Source organism: Nilaparvata lugens, unplaced genomic scaffold (assembly GCF_014356525.2).
Source record: "Nilaparvata lugens isolate BPH unplaced genomic scaffold, ASM1435652v1 scaffold2071, whole genome shotgun sequence".
NCBI classification, from domain to species: domain Eukaryota; kingdom Metazoa; phylum Arthropoda; class Insecta; order Hemiptera; family Delphacidae; genus Nilaparvata; species Nilaparvata lugens.
The window spans coordinates 64,967-86,512 of NW_024090276.1; the positions used below are offsets into that span (position 1 = coordinate 64,967).

Below are 21,546 nucleotides of genomic sequence, written 5' to 3' on the forward strand. Positions count from 1 at the left end.
TGCTCTATATGACTCAGTCTCTGCTTCTTCTCTAGTCAAGTGTTTAATTAGCTCTTCAACTAAAAACTTCTTTCCGTTTTGATTCAAATGGAGTCCGTGTTGTGTGTGTAGCCTTCTATGCACCGTCCATAGACCTATGACACTTATTGACTGATTTCGGAAATACATTGGAAGACAATGGATTACTCTGTTTATTTTTTTAATTGACACGTTTTCTCTAGATTTTTCTGACAAGTCATACCTATAAGGTATGGTCGTAATCGAAATATTTGTGCTTGCATATGCCTCGACCACCTCAACCAGTTTAGCTACATAAATCTCTAGATCCCTTTGAGTGAAGCGTGAAGCATTCATGAGCCGAGTTTGTACCTCCTACTATTATCAAATAATCCTCAGACTTGAACCTCTTTCGATCAGAGCTGCATAACATTCCATCAGCAATACATTCAAAAGGTGCTCCTGTATAAACATGAGAGAGACAAGTCACGGTTTTCGGTAAACGTGGTTTTAGTAGCTCTCTTAAACCTTTACCATGACTATCCGACCAAATGCCTATTAGCTTGGGGTGATGTTTTACCTCCTCTGCTGTTGACGCCATAACATTTGATGCTGTTACATTCCTAGATACAGATTGCTGCATCAAGTCATAAATGCTCTTAGACAATTTAGTTAATTCATTTTTCAATTTTTTCATCCGTTTGGCGTTCCTCTGAATAGCTTCGTTTTGTTTTCTCACCTCATTCTGTATTGATTTGAGCTCATCTACTTCTTTTTTATTCCGCTCAATAAGTTCATTCTGCACTTTTCCAATATTCTGGCTGAAATCAGGAATTGAATTCAATGAATAGTCGACCTCCAAAGGAAAATCTAGTTTAAAATCCACTTGTGTTTCACAGTTCACCATAGCTCTGTCGGTCAACTCCAAAATCTTCCTATCATTAGCTATTGATCTATCGATAGCCGCCTCCCATTGCTCTCTCAATATCCTATTTTTCCTTCTCAATTCCTCATTTTCCGATAAAAGTTTATCTATAAGTTGGTCTGTACCTCCATCCTCTATACTGCCCCTCTCTGAAACAACAGTGCAATTATCGTGTGAATAACTCTTCTCTCTCAATTCTACATTTTCCGATAAAAGTTTGCCTACTAGTTGATCCGTATCTTCATCCTGTATGCTGTCCCGCTCTGAATCAACACTGCAATTATCAAATGAATAACTATTATTCATTGATACATTTTGTGATTGACTTAACAGTGAACTATGATATTGAGGAGTGGATGCGTTCGGCCGGAGTTGTGGCACGCTGCATGGAGTGGTTGTGCATGGTACATCGCAAGTCATAGAGAAGTTCGGTTTGGGGCTCGGAAGCGCACTATCTGATCGTGATGTTTCTTCTCGCAATGGCTTCGATGTAATAGTCGGAGTTCTCAATTGTGTAACATGATTGTGGATATTGCTTTCTTCTACTATTTTCGTCTTATTCGAATTTGTTTTTAACGAACAGCTACAAATTTTCATGCAGCATCGCCATGATATATTTCCACTTTTCAAAGTCCTGTATCTACGAAATTTAAATCCTTTCAATAATACATACTCTCTTCCTTCTCTTTCTATTATTTTGAACGTCATTTTTGCCTTGGGATGATTTGTAAGTGTTTGAAAAGAATAATCTCACTTCACTTTCGCTTCATAACGGTCCGCTCGGTGATAACGGCTGGAGATAACACAACTCAGTTGGATTGATTTGTGTGCAATCAAGGATAGTACGTCAGTCTAAAGGTGTGTTGTAGCACTAGACACAGAGAGTGGAATGTTGCAATGAAACACGTGTCTGTTCAGTTACTTGTGTATCATTCGTTAGTACACTTCTTACGGAGCAGCGGCAACGTAGCGATCCGGTATGATTACTATGTATCAATAGGTGAGGAGCTTCCTTTACTATCGAGTGGTTGTTTATTGTGGATGATGCTTTGAGGGATGAATAATCTTGTGAAATTTTAAACTGTAAAGTTCTGCTCAAGACGGTCAAAGTCCAACACTACGTGTTCGCTAATGATTTTAATAGTAATTCTTCTTGATGACTTCTAGGTTAGTTTTGTTTTAAAAGTAACGTCTACGGTGTTATTCAAAATATGAAACTCCAACTCTACACTTGGAACGTGTCACTAATGTTTTTGTGCATTAATAAATCAAGAACAACACTAACTCATAAAATTTACTGAAAAACTTGATAAAAAACGCGGACTGAACTTCGAATCAACTTCAAGCAGCGATCAATGCTGCCAACCTTGGGGCGGCCCTGCATGCAGGACTCAAGCCTCAAGATTGCTGGTGGTTTTGCTGGTGTCTGGTGGGAGAGAGTGGTGTGAACTGGTTTGTTGGAGAGGGAAGTGTAGGATGCCAATGACTCCCCACTACGTGCCCCTACTACAGCACTAATCCAGCTCAGACAGAAATCGTCATTTGCGTAACCAAACGCTTTCTACCGGTATAAATTGATACTGCACATTAGGCGAAACAATAACCGATAAGAATGTTCTCTCTGAATGTTCTCCTACTTTGTGAGCATTTCTACAGTAAGCCTTGCGTACGCGTACACACTCACGGATTTCTCCCCAGCCGAGCCAAGACAGGCTAAATCCGCGAGCCAAGTCCGTAGGTGTGTAGGGCCCCTTTATAGCTCTTTACTGCACTGGCGTCAACTGCCAAATCGTTTATCGGCTATGATGAAAAATATTATAAACTTATAATTCATGAAATTCTCAACTTAATTGAATAAAAAGAAGTTTCCTCTATGAATAAAACGTATTCCTCTTAGGAAAGACTGATCATAATAAATTATCATGAATCAACAGTTAATAATAATAGGCCTATTAGCCTACAGGATTAACTTGAATCACATAGGTACAGACAAGGTAGGTACCTAGAATACGTATTCTACACATATCTTATACACATTTACCGTACCGTATCTAAACAAGGCGTTGTAAAAAGAGAATCGGCAACCCTGTTTTCTTATCATTTCCACTGACCTTATAACGTGAATCTCACCATATTAATATTTCTGTTGGATTGATTTTTGAATTGGGTTGAAAGATCGTTTGACAAAGCCTGTCCTGAACAAACCTTTCAAATAGCCACAAGATTTTGGCAGCCGCTCCTAGTGTTCCGCCAGCTTGCTTTAAGTTTACACACGACCACCACTGGTTGGTGTCTCACTGGTGGTGAGACCCAGCCTGTTGACCTATAGGCTATTGTGTAATAAAGCCTTTCATTCTTCCGAACACAGCTACATCCCGCTGGTATATAGGTATTTGAAAACCCATAATGGTAATCTATTCAAAATGCTGACTTAGGTGAGTGAAACAGGCAAAGCTCAAATAGCACTCATGACAAATTGATGAAACAAATACAAAATGTCTGATGTTGATAGTATGCACTCTGAACGATTAAATGATTTTTTTACATGAAATACTTGAAGAAGAATTTAGTGAAACTATAATTACAGTAGACCTACATAATATAATCTTATATTTTTATTCCGTGATTAAAATGATTTATCTCTAGTAAACAACTATTGATAGCTGGATAAGGCATTTCCATAAAGTTTTACTTATAAGACAAACCATCCTTTAAAGCTTAGAGTGTTTTGAAGCTCCATAGTTGTTACTTGAACTTTCATGACTTGTGATAGCATTTATTATTTAACTACGGTAGGTACCCTACCTATACTGTATAATATGAACAATGCGCCAATCAATTGACTGAACTTCAATACATGCTGATAATTGGATCAATGTCAATATGTAATTTTCAGTTGGTTCAATGAACAATTCAACTACAAGATAATTTACTGTTCAGTATGACATTGGAATTTAACTTGTCGACTTCTCAAGAAATAGGTAAAAAAGTAGAGCACTGATTTACTCAGGACAAGGTGGCGGCTTGCTGTGATATAGTCTATAGGTACGGTATTGTTCAGAATATCGTACTTCTGGCCAGTTTGATTTTTATCAATTTTGAATTTATAGAATCCCTTGATTTATTTTCTACTATAAAATTATTCATTATTCAGATGAAATTTGATGAATAAATAGAGACATGCTCATAATGAAAGGATTTTTTTTAAGTAAGCTAAACATTTTATAAATTTAAACATTATACACTTTAATAATGATAATAACCAAAAATCCAATTACTGTAATCAATCCTCTCCATCCCAATGTTTAATTAGAATAGGCGGCTGAAGGAGGGCTAAGCGGGGCCAGAAATGTTGGTTGAATTGTTCTTTTTATACTGTGTTTCAGAACTCCATAAGGAAATTAAGATAGACAAAAAATTTATCGAATCTTAAATCTGGTTGTGAGCTGAAGAGAAAGAGTTATCTCGAAAATTGGAAAAAGTTTCTTCAGATTTTCAATAACAAGTGGTACACAATCAATATTTATGTGAAGAATTTCTAACATATAACTTTTTATAATGTAATCTAGCCTACTTATGGCACACATTATTGTTACAATAATGAGCGTTTTCCACGTTAGTATTGTCTGCATTTTTGTTTCATTGAAAAATATTTTAGTTTTGTCTGATTATCTATGTTCTTACAGATAATGATTTCCCACAAACTAGTGTTATTGGCCCTGCTGTTGGTGATCATTGGGAGGATGACAGACGGATGGATTATTATCATCCCTCACATTCCCCATCCCCATAATGATGATGACGATGACAAAAATGATGATGACGATGACAAAAATGATGATAATAATAAAGCCACTAAAGTGACATCAGATACTGACTCAGGTGGTAATGATTCAGGTGGTACTGATTCAGGTGGTACTGATTCAGGTGGTACTGACTCAGGTGGTACTGACTCAGTTGGTAAGGACTTAGCTAGCACCGACCCAGCTATCCAAAGAGGTCCCGATCAGTACTTGAATGAACCAATTACTCTGTCTGGATCCCCTGCACCGATGTTCCATGACGCAGCAGTGGTTAGTCTTGGACCTCAATGTGCTGCAATTGGCAAGTAAGTGTGCAGTAACTTGAAATATTTATTGCCTACAGTAACTTACACTAGTAGTTCTGTGAACAGTAGACTTCGCTCAGTTATAACGACGTCCCAAACCATAAGCACATCCACGCTGATACACTAACTATTTATTTGATCAGATCATGCTTACACAAGATTTAATTATCATATAACGCTTTCCGGAATTTAGCGCGAGAAAACCAGAAGACATCTAGGTGCCCAGACAAGCTGTTATAAGTTCTTTGCATCCTATTTAATAGTGCACAAGAATTGCATTCAATGAGGCATGCAATTTATAGTCTACACAGCTGCTTATTTTTTACCAAGTTACATTGAGATATTGAATCGCATGCATCATGGCATGCAATTTATAGTCAACTCGACAGCTGATTTATAATTTTAATAATTCTATAGTCTGATTTTCACTCTAATATTGACGCATGAAGGAGGCTCCTTTTTCCTTTTATATTATCCTTGAATGCAAAATTTCCAAAAACCTTGTATATACATCGATGCGCAATTTAAAAATGAACATACCTGTAAAATTTCATGAAAATCTATTACCGCGTTTTGCCGTAAATGCACAACATATAAACATTTAAACATTAAGAGAAATGCCAAACCGTCGACTTGAATCTTAGACCTCACTTCCCTCGGTCAATAATTTTGGTTGAGAGGAATTGCCGGTAATCACTGATTATACATTGGGAGGAGCCGGGTTCGATTCCTGGGCTGACAAATAATTCTTGGATGATAGCTCTCATTTCATCTCATTGATAGCCAAGACGAGTGAGGAATTACACCCTGTCTGCTAGCACTACCTGGTCATGTGTTCAAATCCTACCGGTAGGCATGGACATTTCAGCATCTCTGTTGAATTTCACAGTCTGGTTGGAAATCTCTTCATTTCTGCTGATTTTTGGATCTCTGTATTTTTGTAATATTTTTTGTTCCCACCAATCACAACGTTGCTGTTGTCAGCTGTTTGCTTTTAGTGCTCCCTACCTCCATCATGTGGCGCTCTCAGCTACAACAACATTCTTGTTGGATAACTAAAATAATTCTAATGGTGGCAAATAAGTGCCTTCCCAGTGTCATTTGTTACTTTTCTGGTCTTCAATGGCAAATGATGCAAGCATCTTTGTTCATCTATTTGATTCTCACATGGAAACAAGTTTCATCAATCAGTTTCAGCACGAGTCGTGTAACTTATTAGCATGTATCGCGTAACAGTGAATTATTTAAACTACAAAACTTGTGTTTTTGATTTCCTTTGTTTGAACCACGTGATGGGAGCGTCCTATCAATTTCTTGAATCAAATCTTCAAGATCAACTTCAATACTGTGTTATTTTCCATCTAACTATTCAATTCATATTATTTTAGATGTGCTTCATCACAAACGCATTGCGTAACCTCCAGCTCCTATCATTGTGATGTACTTTCAACTACAGTACCTGGCCTATGTTTCAAGTATTGAACTATTTCAGATTCTTTCAATTTTTTAAATCCATTTCTACACTTTGAATTATTTGATTTATTATCAGTTTTTTGACCTTGTACTTAAACATATTTCAACTTGTGTTCATACACAAACTTTACCTACAAGTTTCTACAACATTCCAGTGATTTGACTTGCAGTATTTTGCCTGAACTTGTTATCCGTTATACAGAGAATGCCTTGCTAAAGTCTGTGATATATTACTTTACATGAAGAGGAGAAACCCATTTCTCCTTCCACAGTTTGTAGTGTAGACACAGATGGACATCCTGCGCACAATTGGATGCACCTTGTCATTTTGCTTCATGTTCTTGTGATGAAAACATCTCTGTAACATACACAAACCGATATACCTGCTGACCAGTACACTACTTGGAACATTGCCAGCAATAGCTGGAGGGGAATGTTGGTGTGACGTGTTGCATAGCTCTCACACAGACACAAAAGAAGGAGAATGCTGCTAGGTACTGGGAGTGATTGGTGGAGGATAGAGCATCAGACCACTCCCTCTCTGGGAAAGGGCTGTATTAAAAGTAATTTATCTCGCACTTCAGACATTCACCTAGCCTATTCCTACCTTGGGCCAAATGGATTATCTACATAATATGCTCACCTTTCAACTCCGACTACCTGCTTTGCTGCTGATGCTGTTTGAGATTCTAACTACCATAGCAGCAGGCCTACTTTCTCATGCTGTACATAGATCTGTCCCAGGAACCTTGGGGTCTGCTTCTCTTGGGAGTCTATTTAAAGAGCTGAGTATTTTGTGTTCATGTTTTTATTTGATTTCCATGCCACATAGCTGGCTTACACTATTCATGACTGCAATCATTATCACTACTTATCATTGCAGTGAATTTGTTAAGTGTTCATATCTTTTTTACTGATTATTTTGTTTACATTAGTGATATATTTGCTATTCAATTATTGCCAATATCAGTAATGTACATTATATAACATAGACGAGCTGCTCTATAACAAACTATTATTTTCGAGTTAAATTGAATCAAAGTAATTAGCACTCACTAAAATTGTCATTATAGTAGAATTTAAATCATTAATATTGCATAACATTTATTCCAAGTCAATTAAGCATTCCTTTTCTCAATTTAGCTTACTTCAAAATTTCTGAGTGTATTTGTAACTACAGTAATTGAATTAATTATTTTTCAAATTCTATGCTTTATCTGGATAAAGATTTCTAAATTCCATTGATGATTTGATGGTTTAATGATATATTTTGATATTATTGACAAATTTGTTTTGCTTGATTACTTTATCAAACATTTTGAGACTATATAAACCTTTTTTCCAACCTTTATCAGATTATTATTTTATCTTAGCTATTTACCTTTTTCAACCTTTTATATGTCAATAATTTTTCTACATTTTATGTACAAATGCAGTGGTCCTTTTTTCCCACCAAACCCCTTTATGTTGTGTCTGGATACAAATAACTATTTGCATTCATTCACTTGCTCTCAGCAAGCTACCAGAACCCAGATATACCATAAAGTTTTGGTCAGCTCCAGACTGTATCAGTTATGAATGCTATGTATTTTGTTTCTTTTCACGGAAAACTACTTCAAATCCTGCTGTTTGGGACGTGCCTTCTGCCAAGATCAACTCAGCTGCTATCTCCATTCCAAGCTGCGCCAACCAAGCTCAAGACACTACATTCAGTGAGCCAGACAATATACTGACTGCAATATACTACATCTTGAAGGGTGTTCAGGATTGAGGATTTAAGGGAATAAGAAGAAGTAGTAGAATAAGACTGTCTCAAATGGAGGACCAGAGGAGGGGGTGAGGATACCACGAAACGTGATGCAAGGATAAATATAATAATGAAATCAATAAATGAATCTAAATACCTTGATATTGTTCCTTTTCACCATATGTAATTGAAGCATTGACTTGTTGGTGTGGCCATGTGTAGCGCCAATGATGAATGTTTTGTAGCACTTCTAGGTATTTCACTATTTGAGGTCGGAAATGAGGTGGAACAATAATTGTGGTAAGGAGTTGAGGTATGAGTTATGGTTTGTCACGGCCGGTAATAATAGTATATCAAGAAAAATAAGAATTAAATGAGGGTTTCCACTGAAAACTGGTTTACTGGTAATAATAAGAAGAGAATATTGTGGAGCGGTTTTAATGAGAGCAGAATAGAAGTTTCTCCTAGCAATCACTTCATACGAATGGAGCAATGGGTTGACGCTTCCACTGAATGCATGTGCTAGATTACAAAGAAAGGGTTACTGCGCAACCACAAGTAACCAGTTGAGGGCTGGCAGCAAATTATATGAATTAGCTTAGGACTCTCAAGCTACAATAAATAATAATACTAAATATGAAACATAGCATGGGCCTTGAATCCTGCTAGGATTCAACAAAAAAAAATAATACTACAACTGGAGGATAATAATAGAGTTCATGATACTATTTACAAGTATGCCAAACTTGGCATTAAAATCACTCAAAGTTCGAGGGTAGCAGAAACACTTTGTGTGATGGACGAGTCAGAGTTCCTTGTTGAGTCTTCAAAGGACCACTCGTACAACTCCATCCTTTCCTGGATTGACATCAATAATGCGGGCTATTCAATTCAATTCAATTCAAATTTTTATTCAAGTAAGTCACAATACATTCTGGTCTATACATGAATCCACAATAAATTACAGTACAACAGCTAATTAATTATGCAACAAATTTCACATATTATGAAAACTTATTAATTACAATGAAGATTGAATGGAACATTGGAATATATAAATCTATATAAATCAGCGGTGTTTCAACAATGAATAAATGATAACTTCAATGAATAAATATACACCCCACTATAAATTATATGTGTTGGGGTATAAGTAATTAGTTGCTTATTGCGTGTTATAATTACTATTTACAAACTTCATTCACTGATATAGGATTAAAGTTTTTTATGATAAAATTATTAAAAATTTATAATAAAAACAAAATTATGAAATTAGATAAATATTAATATTCTACTAAGGATAATAATAAGAAAGGTTATTTTAGAAAAATGAAAAACAGTAAAGAGAAGAATGAAGAATGAATAGTTTCAATATTTACAGTTTAACTAAATTTTCACAATTTTCCACCCCAATATCAACCAACCAGGAAAATAAACTTTTCTTGAACCTGTGTCTATTGAATTCTGCCCTAATGTAACTTGGTATTGAATTGTAAATTTTTGGTCCCAAATATATGTAGTTTCTTTGCCCAAATGTAGTGTTCATCCTTGGTACTATTGAATGCGTGTTTCTCTGCCTTGTTTGATGGTTATGATCTGCCAGTCTTATGTGTTCGTTGTTTCTCCTCATTCGCGTGATGATAGCCTGGATGTAGAGTTGTCTTACACTCAGTACTTTACTGTCCTTGAAAAGAATGTTCGTGGGGAATTGATTCTCCTTGAAGCCTATTATTTTTCATTTTTAAAGTTTATAGAGAGGTTCAACATGTATAAAATTCGTAGCTCTCCAGATAATTATGACGTATCTTGAAATTGATTGCACTGAAGAAAAATAAACAGTTTTTAATGTCTCATAGTTGATGATTTTACGGAGTTGATAGAATTTGTAGAGGAGCTTCCTGATCCGGGTAATTGATAGATTAATGTGCTTGTCCCATTTGAATTGTTGTCCACTATTGTTCCTAAATATTTTATTTCATTGACTTGTTGAATTTAAGGGCAATCACATGGGTTGTTGGTGCTTCCACAGTGATGCAGGATTATTAAAGAATCCGGTGGTCTCGTCCGTTCTGTCAGAGAAAAGGCTAAAAATTTCGTTTTTGTTGCATTTACTGTAAGCAAATTTTCTCTTAACCATTTATCGACTTTCATCAATTCTTCCTGTACCAGATTAAAAACTTCCTCCCAGGTTTTTCCTTCAAATAGTATACACATATCATCAGCTAAAGCTATTACTCTTCCTCTTATCTTAATTGAACATAGCTCATTTGAATATGCCAAATACAGAATTGGCCCAAGAACTGTTCCTTGGGGAATCCCAAACTTCATCGTTTCCTCTGAACTGAGATGTTCTTCAACTTTGACTTTTTGATGCCAGTCACAGAGGTATGATCTAAACCATGCTAGAGGAACTCCTCTAATTCCCATGGCTTCTAATTTCTTCAGCAGCAAACTGTGATTAACAGTGTCAAAAGGTTTTGCTAGGTCCAGGAACACTGCTGCAAATTTTTTGTTATTTTCTATCTTATTTGTGACAAAATTTGACAATTCTAATACCGCATCTTCTGTACTCCTCCCCTCACGAAAGCCAAATTTATTCCTAGATAGTAAGTTGTTTTTTCCATGTAATTCACAAGACGTTTTTTACCAGTTTTCCCAAAATCTTAGAAATATTGCTTATAAGTGAAATAGGCTTGTAATTGGTGGCATTTGTTTTGTCGCCTCCTTTATGTAATGGTCTAACACATGTCTCTTCCATAGCTTTTGGAAAAATTCCTTTTGACAGACTTAAATTGAATATGTGAGTTAATGGTTTTACAATTACATTTTTTATCGACTTCAATGTTCTATTATTGATGGCTAGTGGCCATGTGAGAGGTGGAGTAGGTTGATGGACCATGACAAGATCTCCAACCTGTAGATTGTGAATATCCTTGTTCCATTTGGTTTTCTGTTGAAGGGTATGTATGTATTCCAAAAGCCATCACTTCCAGATGTGTTGATGGAGTGCTTCAATAAGTTTCCAGTGTTTGAGGCGATTGAGGTTGACATCTTGAAAATCTTCTTCAGGAATGGCATAATGGCAAATGAATTCTATAAGGCTTTATTTTACCAGACAAGGGGATAGATTATTTGAAGGGGCTTTTCAACAGTATTATTAGAGAAGAGAAAACTCCTGTAAAGTGATATGAAATTATGATATTTCAATTGTTTAAGAACGGAGATGTAAAAGATCCTAAAAATGATAGATGTATTGCTTTAATTAATACTATAATGAAAACGTTTACTTCAGCAATAGGTCATTGGCTGTTGTAGTGGGTGGAAAGCTGTCATCTCCTACCAGAACATCAAGCAGGGTTTAGATGTAACAGGGGTTGTAGAGATCATTTATTCACCCTAAGTGCTATCATACATCTATTTCTAGACTGTAAACGGAAGCCTTTCTTTGCACTTTTCGTGGATTTTGAGTCCGCATTTGGATCCATCAATCATACAAAATTATGGTAAAATTGGGAACTTTAGACATAAGTACAAAACTGATTAGAATAATGAGCTCAATTTATAGCCAGGCAACCATTATTCTCGATGACAGAGAAGAGGAATCCAGTGTGTGGGGAGGGGCGTTTTGGAGGGGGATTCATTATCACCTTTGCTCTTTATCTTGTTCCTATCCGGTATTGAGACATATTTTTGGGAAAGAGGGCTCCATGGATTACAAGTAGATAAGAATAATGATGCTATAATGCTGGCTTATGCGGACGATATAGTCATTCTTGCTGACAGTGCTGTTGACCTCAGAAATAGAATAACATGTTTAGAGGATTACTGTCAGAGAGCTGAACTCAATGTCAACACAGCAAAGACAAGCGTAGTCTCCTTCAGTAGGAGTACAAGAAAAAATTATGAATTATACTACAAAGGATGTAGGCTGCAAATAGACAGCGGCTAGTGCTACTTGGGAGTCTGGTTTTCTTGTAGAGGAAGATTCAGCGAGGCTTCGCATAGGCTACTAAAAAAGGCTACTTGTGCGACCGATGCTCTTATCAATATATTGGTAAAAGATAGGTCGGACTCCTGGTTCACAAAAATTAAACTTTTTGAGTCGATAGTCTCCCCAGAAATCCTATATGGCTCGGAAACATGGTCCCTGGGATACTGCGATAGTTTGGAGAGGATTCAAAATCAATTCTTAAAGTGTGTTTTGAGGTTACATGCAAGTACGCCAGGTTGGATGCTGAGGCTGGAGACGGCAACAATCAGCTTGAAGCACACAGTTTTTCGGCGAGCTCTACAATGGCTATTAGCCATACAGAGAATGCCAGCTCATAGGTACCCCGCAATAATGTTTTCTATTCTTCAAGAAAAGTTCCTTCTTGGTGTACCAAATAGAAACAATAATTGGGTTTCACAATTAAGAAATATGTGTCTGGAATTATGGGAAGACTATAATAGAGAGTTTCAAAATATTGATGGAGCAGAGATAAAAATCATTTCAAATTTATTCAGGGATAGACTTAGGCGTGTGGATATTGATGGATCCCTGGAATCTGAAGCTCATTCTTTTTACAAAATTATAAACCCCAATTTTTCATTAGGATATGATTCGAGTATGAGAATCGGTATAGAAAAAATAAGATGTGTAGCACAGCTAAGGCTATCATTGAAAAGAATGATTGTTTTTTTTCTGCAAGGAAAGAGTTATCTAGTTAACTGTAACGAATGTTGTCCTAGTTGCAATACAAATGCAATAGAAGATCTTGAAAATATTTTGTTATCTTGCCCGGTTTATGAGAGTTCTAGACGTCGACTCATTATTACATAATATATACGAAATGTAGTTCAGAATCAAGATAAAAAAATGATATTGTTGTCAAGTTTCTCAGCAGAAAAGATGCTTATGTTCATATTTATGTGAAAAATGTTCTATTTATCAGATCCATGAGAACGGCCTTATAACTGGTATCAAGATCAAATACAGATAATTTTTTAAAATATAATCTTGAATATAGATAAGATAATGGTGAGAATATCCACTGAAATGGTATGTTTTGTCTGTATGTTTTCTCTGTCACTATATTTTATAATTATAAATTAATATACGGTATTTCTTATGAACCTGTGCGTTGTAGAGTTTGGTTGCTGGTCATCATTAGCCAAAGTTTAATTTTTCTAGTCATGCATAATTCTCCTAGTCATTCCTTACTGGTTTTCTGATCAATTATTCACTATATTGTTTCTGTTAATCATTGCTATTAAGTTACCTACATTGTATCTTAAGGGCAGGTCACACAGAGCTCGCGTCCGCGGCGGTGGTGAAGTCAAAAAACTTGCCTTCCATGTTATTAAGTTGTGCAGGTCACACCGAGCTCGCTACCGCGGAGGTAGTACCTCGGCGGTAGTTTCACTTTGCGAGCCAGGCGAAGTTTTGAAACATCTCCTAGTGGGAGTACCGCTAGCGGTAGTGAGCTCGGTCTGACCTGGCCAATCTAATAACATGGAAAGCATGGTCCAGAACTTCGCCATCGGTAGCGCATGCGCAGAATACCAAGACTCACTCTGGTTGCCGGCCTTCCCCCACTTCTAGAGAACCAGCCTCATCAAAACAAGAACAAAACCAAACTACCGCTGGCGGACGTTTTTTGGTGTGAACTGCTTCCAGAAAAACTATCTCTGCGGGAGCGAGCTCACTACCGCTAGGAGACGTTGGTATGACCTGCCCTTTAGTGAGTGATATTGTTATATATATTGTAACATATTTAAATTTGGATAGATAAATAAAAATCCCTAGTTGAAAGATTTATAGGTCTAAGTGAAATAATAGGCTAATATCGCCAAAGATGATAACGTTAAAGATTAGATAATATCAGACATCCTGGCTAAATTGTACAACAGCCTAAGAGGAATGGAAATATTTTTTTCTACTATATAATATTATATAAAATATTGAAAATTTGAGGTTAGGCATAAAACATTTACTGATCGGCGACCTAATGTTCGACCGAGCCATACAATGTAGAATCTGACCAAACACCTTGGCAGAAATTTATTGTGGCAAAACAGTATGCAACTTGAGGAACTAAACGTCTCACGTGGCTAATTATTGTAATATACGAAACAACTAATAACCTATAAAAAATTACTTGGCATGTAAAAAGCATATTTGGAAACCCCAACAAAAATAATTAAATGTTTTAAGGAAGTAGGAGGTTACTGGGCGCATGAATACTGTAATAATTTGCATGCACCAATCAAATAGTAGCAATTGATAGGCGGTAATAGTTAGCCAATTCAAAATTATTTGTATATATTTCTACAAGTGATAAGAATTTATAAAAAATTGTTGTATAGTTTATGTTTTGTATATGGCCCGAAGGCAAAGAAATTATTAAAGATGTAACATAAGTAATAATTTAATATTTTGGTACGGTCTATTTGAGCCTTGATTGGCGGAGGAATAGAATATTCAAATTTCATGTAAATTTAGAAATCGGAAATGAAAATTGTAAAAATGAGAAACGAGAACCTCACTCGCCTGCCAACTACCACCATGAGAGGTCACCAAAAACTATAGAGCGCAATACCTTACTGTACCTTGTAATAATTTAAAGTTAAATTGAATTACTAAATTTTCTCATAAGACTTTGTGATGCTCATATAAAGCAAAAGTCATTTTTAAATAATTTTTAACCCCTTAGAAGAGATGACTCCGGCTACAATAATCCAGGACCACCAGGAGTAGGATCGACATCAGCAGCCCATAGAAAATTCCGGCACGTGAGTGAAAAATATTGAAATAGTGATAGGGCGCCCTCAGTGCTTCGAAATTAAATAAGAATCAAAGCTAGCTCGTCGAAAGGGTTTTTTATAAATTAAGAATTTGGTAAAAATACTTGCGCAAGTAAAGATAGTATAAAAGGTATTTTATTAGATAGTAACGAATCAATCCACATATCAGAAGATCTATCAATCAAAGAAGTCTAAGATCTAGGCTGTTAATACAATATTCATATGATCATTAATTTCTGCAATATAATTTGCAATAATTTAATGTAGCTCTGATTCACTAGATGAATTGCTCTATTTATTCCTTCAGGTGCCGAATCTTGCACCCTGAGATAAAAAAATATATATTTATTACAAAGAAATCTATTATAAACTATAGAATTTAATATATATATATATATATATATATATATATATTATATATATATATATATATATATATATATTTGGATTACTAGTTCATCAATTTGTCATGCTGATTTTAAGAATTTATTCTAAATAGAATTGTCCAAGTCGACAAGTATTAGCAAGCTGATATCACAGCTACATGCAAATAACTGCATATGATCATAAAAATGAAAGCACATGGTAGCGTTTCATGCTATAAACTTAAATAATAGTATTAGCCTGTGATATTTTATTGATTTCGTTATTGTTTTGTCTTATATTATATATTTCTGTCGCTCTATATATTTTTGCTCTGATTTACTTTTGAGATATTTGTTAATATATGTATCAAATTGTTTATGGTGTACAATTTATTTTTATTCCTCAATACTATAGGATAAGTTTTATATATATATTTTTTAATATATTATCAGTGTTATCCTAGGGTAGGTCTAGGGTTATCCAAACACTTTGCACATAACTGTTTCACTGTGAATCCTTGTTTGTGTCTTTTAAACATTTTTGCATATTATCCATCACTTTTTTAATTAGCATTTATCATATTGGCATAATGAACCACACTCCCGCAAACTCTGAAGTTTCATATATGTACGGCGGTTGTACAGATCCCACTTTGTCGACTCCCAGCACATCAAACCCCACCATGGTAGATGCCAATACACCATGAGAAAGGGAACCAGGAAGTGTTGGGTCGATAGTTTTCGATCCACAAGGTCTGCAACCTCTATCATTCACTCGAATCGACGCCGCTGACACACCGTTGAATCAGAGGATAGCAGAGATCAACTTCGAAGGGGGCAAGGAGCAGCCTGCAGATACCGTATCTCCAGAGGCCGAGTCACATCTGAGCAAACAAAGTATATTTTCAGTCACAGAGTTAGACCCATTTAAAAAAGTAATGATGGAACAAACTAGTAGTATGTTCAATATTATGTTACAGAACACAATGGATAACATGATGCAGGAAATTAAAAAAGAGAATGCAGCAATTGAAGAGGCAAACAAACAAACAGTGGAGCAGGGCATGAAGGAGACAGCAGGCGCCATACAATCAGTAGAACGGCGGTTAGATACTATTGAGAGTAAAGTAGAGAATCACAGAGAAGAGTTAAAAGCAATGATATATCTACAGAGGGAAAGTCAGGATAAAGTTACGGCAGGATTATCGGGAAGGTTGGATACGGTTACCTGTGAACTGAATGAAAGGATAGATAACTTAACCACACAAATCACTACACCTATTCAGGACATAACAACTAGCATTAAAGCCGATTGCCATCAAGAAATCAAAAAACAAATTACTGTCGCTAATCAAAATTTAGCAACTACAGTTGATAAAAATATTAATAGTATTATAGATATACAAAATAAACAAACTAATATGTCCACAAAAATGAACCAACTGCAAGGTAGCATCAATCAGAACACAGAAACCTGTAAGGCTTTAAATGGAACTCTGCTAATTCAAAAATCCACTCTGACTCAACTAAATCAAGAAGTAAATGCTAATAAAATTACAAATAATAATCAATGGCAGATGTCACAGGAGAAAATAACAGTATTAGAAAATCATATCCAACAACGACCTCATGGAATTCAAGCAGATAGCATCAATTCACATAGTATATTGCAGGGACTGGGTAAATTTGATAATACTGATTGCCATTTGCAACCTCAACCATTCATTGATCAGATCAAATTATTACAAACTCTTGCACCTATCTCTTGGAGTATATGGCGTCTTCATTTGACTAGTTTATCAATTGGCGAACCCCTCATGTTCTTTCGGAGTAGAGCCCATGAGTTTACATCATTGGATGAGTTTATAGCTGTCTTCCTGGAACAGTATTGGAGCAGAAGTAAACAGTTGGACGTGCTAGCGGATATCATATCATGCGATTTCAATCCTAATTTAGACGGTGCATGTACCACTTTCGTCACTGCCCTACAGTTCAAGAATTCTCAACTGAGTGAGCCAATTAACGAATCTGCATTAACGAGTATTATTTTAAAGAAGCTACCATATCAAGTTAGAATGGCACTCGCCACCCAACCCATTACTGATTGCAAGCAACTAATAAATCATCTATATGGCATACAGTCTGTGATGGCTATGTCAAACCTCCAATCAGACCAAAGGTACACACAGAATCAACATAATTCAAAAAGTAATCAGTATACCAGCCAAAACTATGAACCGGTAGCATATGATCGCTCCCGATCTGCCCCTCAATTTGAACGCCGCTATGAGCACAAACAAAATAGTAACTGGAATAGTAGAAATTTTCAAAATCGCACAACTAATCATAATGCACATCAGAATACTTGCAGAAATTATTATGATGACCATGATCGATTAAACTCAAATAATGGTTACACTCAGAATAATTACAACAGAAATTACAAACCGCCACCTCAACAAATAAGTACAAATTATACATTAGCGCATGCAACAGGATTAAACCAACAAAAAACACAGAACCCAACACCCAACAACCTGACACCAGACACACAGAAGGCTACAGCTAATAAACCATGACTATATGATACCCCCGATATAACGCCTACAAGCTCTAATGTAACAAACAAAGAAAAGCAAGATATTTCAACATCATACACCACCTTCAGAAATGATTTGCCAGAAATTTTGTTAGAAGAAACTGAGAAAGAAAGCAGGCTACCCGATATCCAAATGCAAGCGTATATTAATATCGAAATATATGGAATGAAGGTTCAAGCATTAGTAGATAGTGGTTCACAATGTAGCCTTATACAAACAGACATATTTCAACATCTAAAAGAAAAAACAAAATTAGCTACTCTACCGCTAACCAATGTATATGTATCAGCTATCAGTCCAGGATGGCGAATACATATTACTACCCAATGTTTACTGGAACTAAACCTTCAACAACAACGATTCGCTTATACATTTCTTGTATTACCTGTATCCAGTCCACACCTAATAATAGATACAGGTTCTCTCCAGCATTTCCAAGCCTGTTTAAATTTCCAAACATTGAAATTTCATGCTTTTACCGAATCCAAATCACGAAGTTATAGTGCCACTTGATCTAAAGAAAAACACTGAAGGAATTACGGAGATACACTTCGCTCACTACATGGAAGGCGCGCTGAGGATGTGGGGTATCCACGGAATTGAGAATGCTATGGAGTATATGGAGGTACTAAGCCTAACAACGGAGAACCAAATACAGTTAGGAGCAGACTCTAGTACCGAAGAATTGTTAGAGATGTTAATAAATAGAATCCATCAACATACCAATTGGCACCCTGACATTAGACAGGAAATAATTCAAGTGTTCCATAAAAATGCAAATGTTTTTTTCTGAACAACCCGGACTAGCTACTCACTTCGAATGTTCACTCAATGTTAAACCACACAACACGTATTACCGCAAATCATACCCCATACCTTTCACCTATCGATCCGCCACCATAGCAGAAATCTCTCGCATGGAACAATTAGGAATCATAGAAGAATCCACAGCACCCTATAGCTTGCCGATTGTGTGTGTAGCAAAAAAGGATGGAACAGTAAGACTATGTCTAGATGCCCGCGCCTTGAACCATATACTGGATGACGACCGAGAGGGACCAGACCAAATTGAACAAGTTATGCAAACTTTCCATGGCAAAACCATATATTCAACGGTAGATTTGAGCGCAGGATATTGGCAAGTCCAAGTAGCACCGGAATCGCGCGACTTTTTATCCTTTCTGTTTAATGGACGCAATTACAGGTTCACTCGTTTAGCATTTGGATTGCGAAATGCTATGGCTATATTTATACGGTGTCTGAGACAGGCATTAGGAGACAATATCAGAGACTACTGTACGTTATACGTGGCCGATGAATTAATAGCCTCACAGAATATATGTGAACATTGCCAGCATCTGGATACAGTATTTGATAGACTGATCAATTGCGGATTGAAACTCAAACTATCGAAGTGTGAATTTTTTGCGAGTGAAGTAAAATACCTAGGACACATAATCACACCTACTGGCATATCATAGGACCCGGACAAATTAGTAGCTATCAGACAATTTCCATCACCAACCAACCGTAAACAGTTGCAAAAGTTTATTGGATTTTTACAATTCTACCGCCGTTTCAACAAACAAATGTCACATTACACTGCCCAACTCAGTCACGTATTATCTATCACCAAACCTTGGAGTTGGACTAACAATGAAGAGATCATATTTCAGCAACTAAAAGAAGCTTCCCTAAATTCTGTCATGTTGAAACACCCTAACCTGAAAAAGCCTTTTTCTTGAATGTTGATGCCTCAGATTATGCGATAGGCGCAGAGATTTTCCAAGAAGACGATCAAGGAGAGAAAGGAGTGCTAGCATTTTTTAGTAAAACACTCAACTCAGCACAACGTCGATATTCTGTGACCAAAAAAGAGTTGTTGAGTATTGTGGAAGTATGTATTAAATACCGGACATTGTTACTCGGTAACAAGATATTTATCAATACCGACCATAAAGCCTTAACATTTTTTAAAACAGCCAAATTAAATCACAACCGCTTATCTAGATGGTTTCTTGTGCTTCAAGAATATGATATCGAACTGACCCATCTGCCAGGAAAGAAAAATCAGACCGCTGACTTTTTATCCAGAGAAATAGATGCTACATATTGTCAAGATACCAACCTGAAATGTTTTGCAGTAAAGAGTGGAGAAAGCATACCATATCCCCCCAATATCCAACCACGAATTCACACTGCTGTATTAACCCCTGAAAAAGTCCACACCGCCCAGTACAAAGACCCAAGACTGTCCCGGATCCGCGAACTGATGGAAGAAGGAGCTACTGAACCACCCAATTACCTGCGACAGTACACCCGCTACAAAGGATTTATGTTCCACCAACCGGCTAAAAATACTTACAACTGGCGCCTAATAATCCCCACTAGCATGGAAACAGATTTGATAAAAGAAGCTCATGAACGTATCAGACATTTGGAACTACGAAGACCCTCCACCTACTAAAAGAAAGCTGTTATTTCAAAAGCATGCATAAAAAAGTGGCCAAAAGAATAAAAGCTTGCGATATATGACAGAAAGCCAAATACCCGCGATACCATATCAGAGGCAAAATGAATCCCATTCTCCCTAGTGAACCATTGGAATTGATATCAGCGGATATATATGGTCCATTACCCATGGCACAATACGGAAAGAAATACATATTCGTGCTTACATGTGTTTTTTCAAAATATACAATGCTATTTCCCATAGGTAAATTGACCGGAGAAGTTTTGGCCCAATGCATAACAGAAAGATGGACTAATGAAGTAGGAAAGCCTAAACAGATTCTATCCGACAATGCAACCTATTTTTGTAGCAAGCAGTGGAAAGAAATACTTCACCTGGCTAATATTAAATGGTCGAGGACATCTCTTTACAACCCCAGCGCTAATCCAGTGGAGCGACATATGGCAGAGATCTCTCGTTTTATGCGGACTTACTGTAACGAAAAACACCAACAATGGGTTAGATATATACCATTTTTAGAAGAGTGTTATAATAACAGTCTAAATGAAAGCACTGGTCATACTCCTTACGAAATCATGTTCGGTAAAAGAAACACTACATTTATCGAAAAATTAATTGATTTTCCAAGCTCAGAGGTAAATAAGCCAACAAATTCTAATACCCATCATCTAGTAAGATTAAAGCTAGAACAAATGGCAAGTAATAGAAAGAGATTTCACGACCAAGCATACAAAATATTTTCGTATAAGATTGGAGATGAAGTTTTAGTAAAGAGCCACAGATTATCAAATGCTTTGGAGAAAGTAACCCATAAATTCTTTTTAATTTATTCAGGGCCATTCACTATCGTAGCCATATCGCATCACAACACAGTCCAGTTGCAAGAGAATGAAAATATGCACACTGTTTGGTGGGAAAATGTAGCCAATATTAAACCATATCACAGAATTTGAAATAAATATGATAAGAAATCAAGAGAAAACGTCATTATCAGAAGAATTACTGACCTATCATGATAAATTTAATCTTGGCCTAGGCCGCATGGCAACAATCCGACGTTTTAATTTCTTCC

At 36.3% G+C, this 21,546-nt stretch overlaps 1 protein-coding gene across 1 annotated transcript in view; it reads left to right on the forward strand.

Annotated features, from left to right (window-relative positions):
• Nucleotides 1-3,836: 3,836 nt before the first annotated feature.
• LOC111051055 (glutathione hydrolase 1 proenzyme) overlaps nucleotides 3,837-21,546 on the forward strand; it is a gene marked incomplete at its 3' end in the record, with an annotated part of 91,327 nt that continues 73,617 nt past the window's right edge. Inside the window, 2 exon segments of the mRNA XM_039443912.1 lie at nucleotides 3,837-3,967; nucleotides 4,609-5,030. Of these exon segments, the coding sequence (XP_039299846.1) occupies nucleotides 4,612-5,030 (419 nt within the window).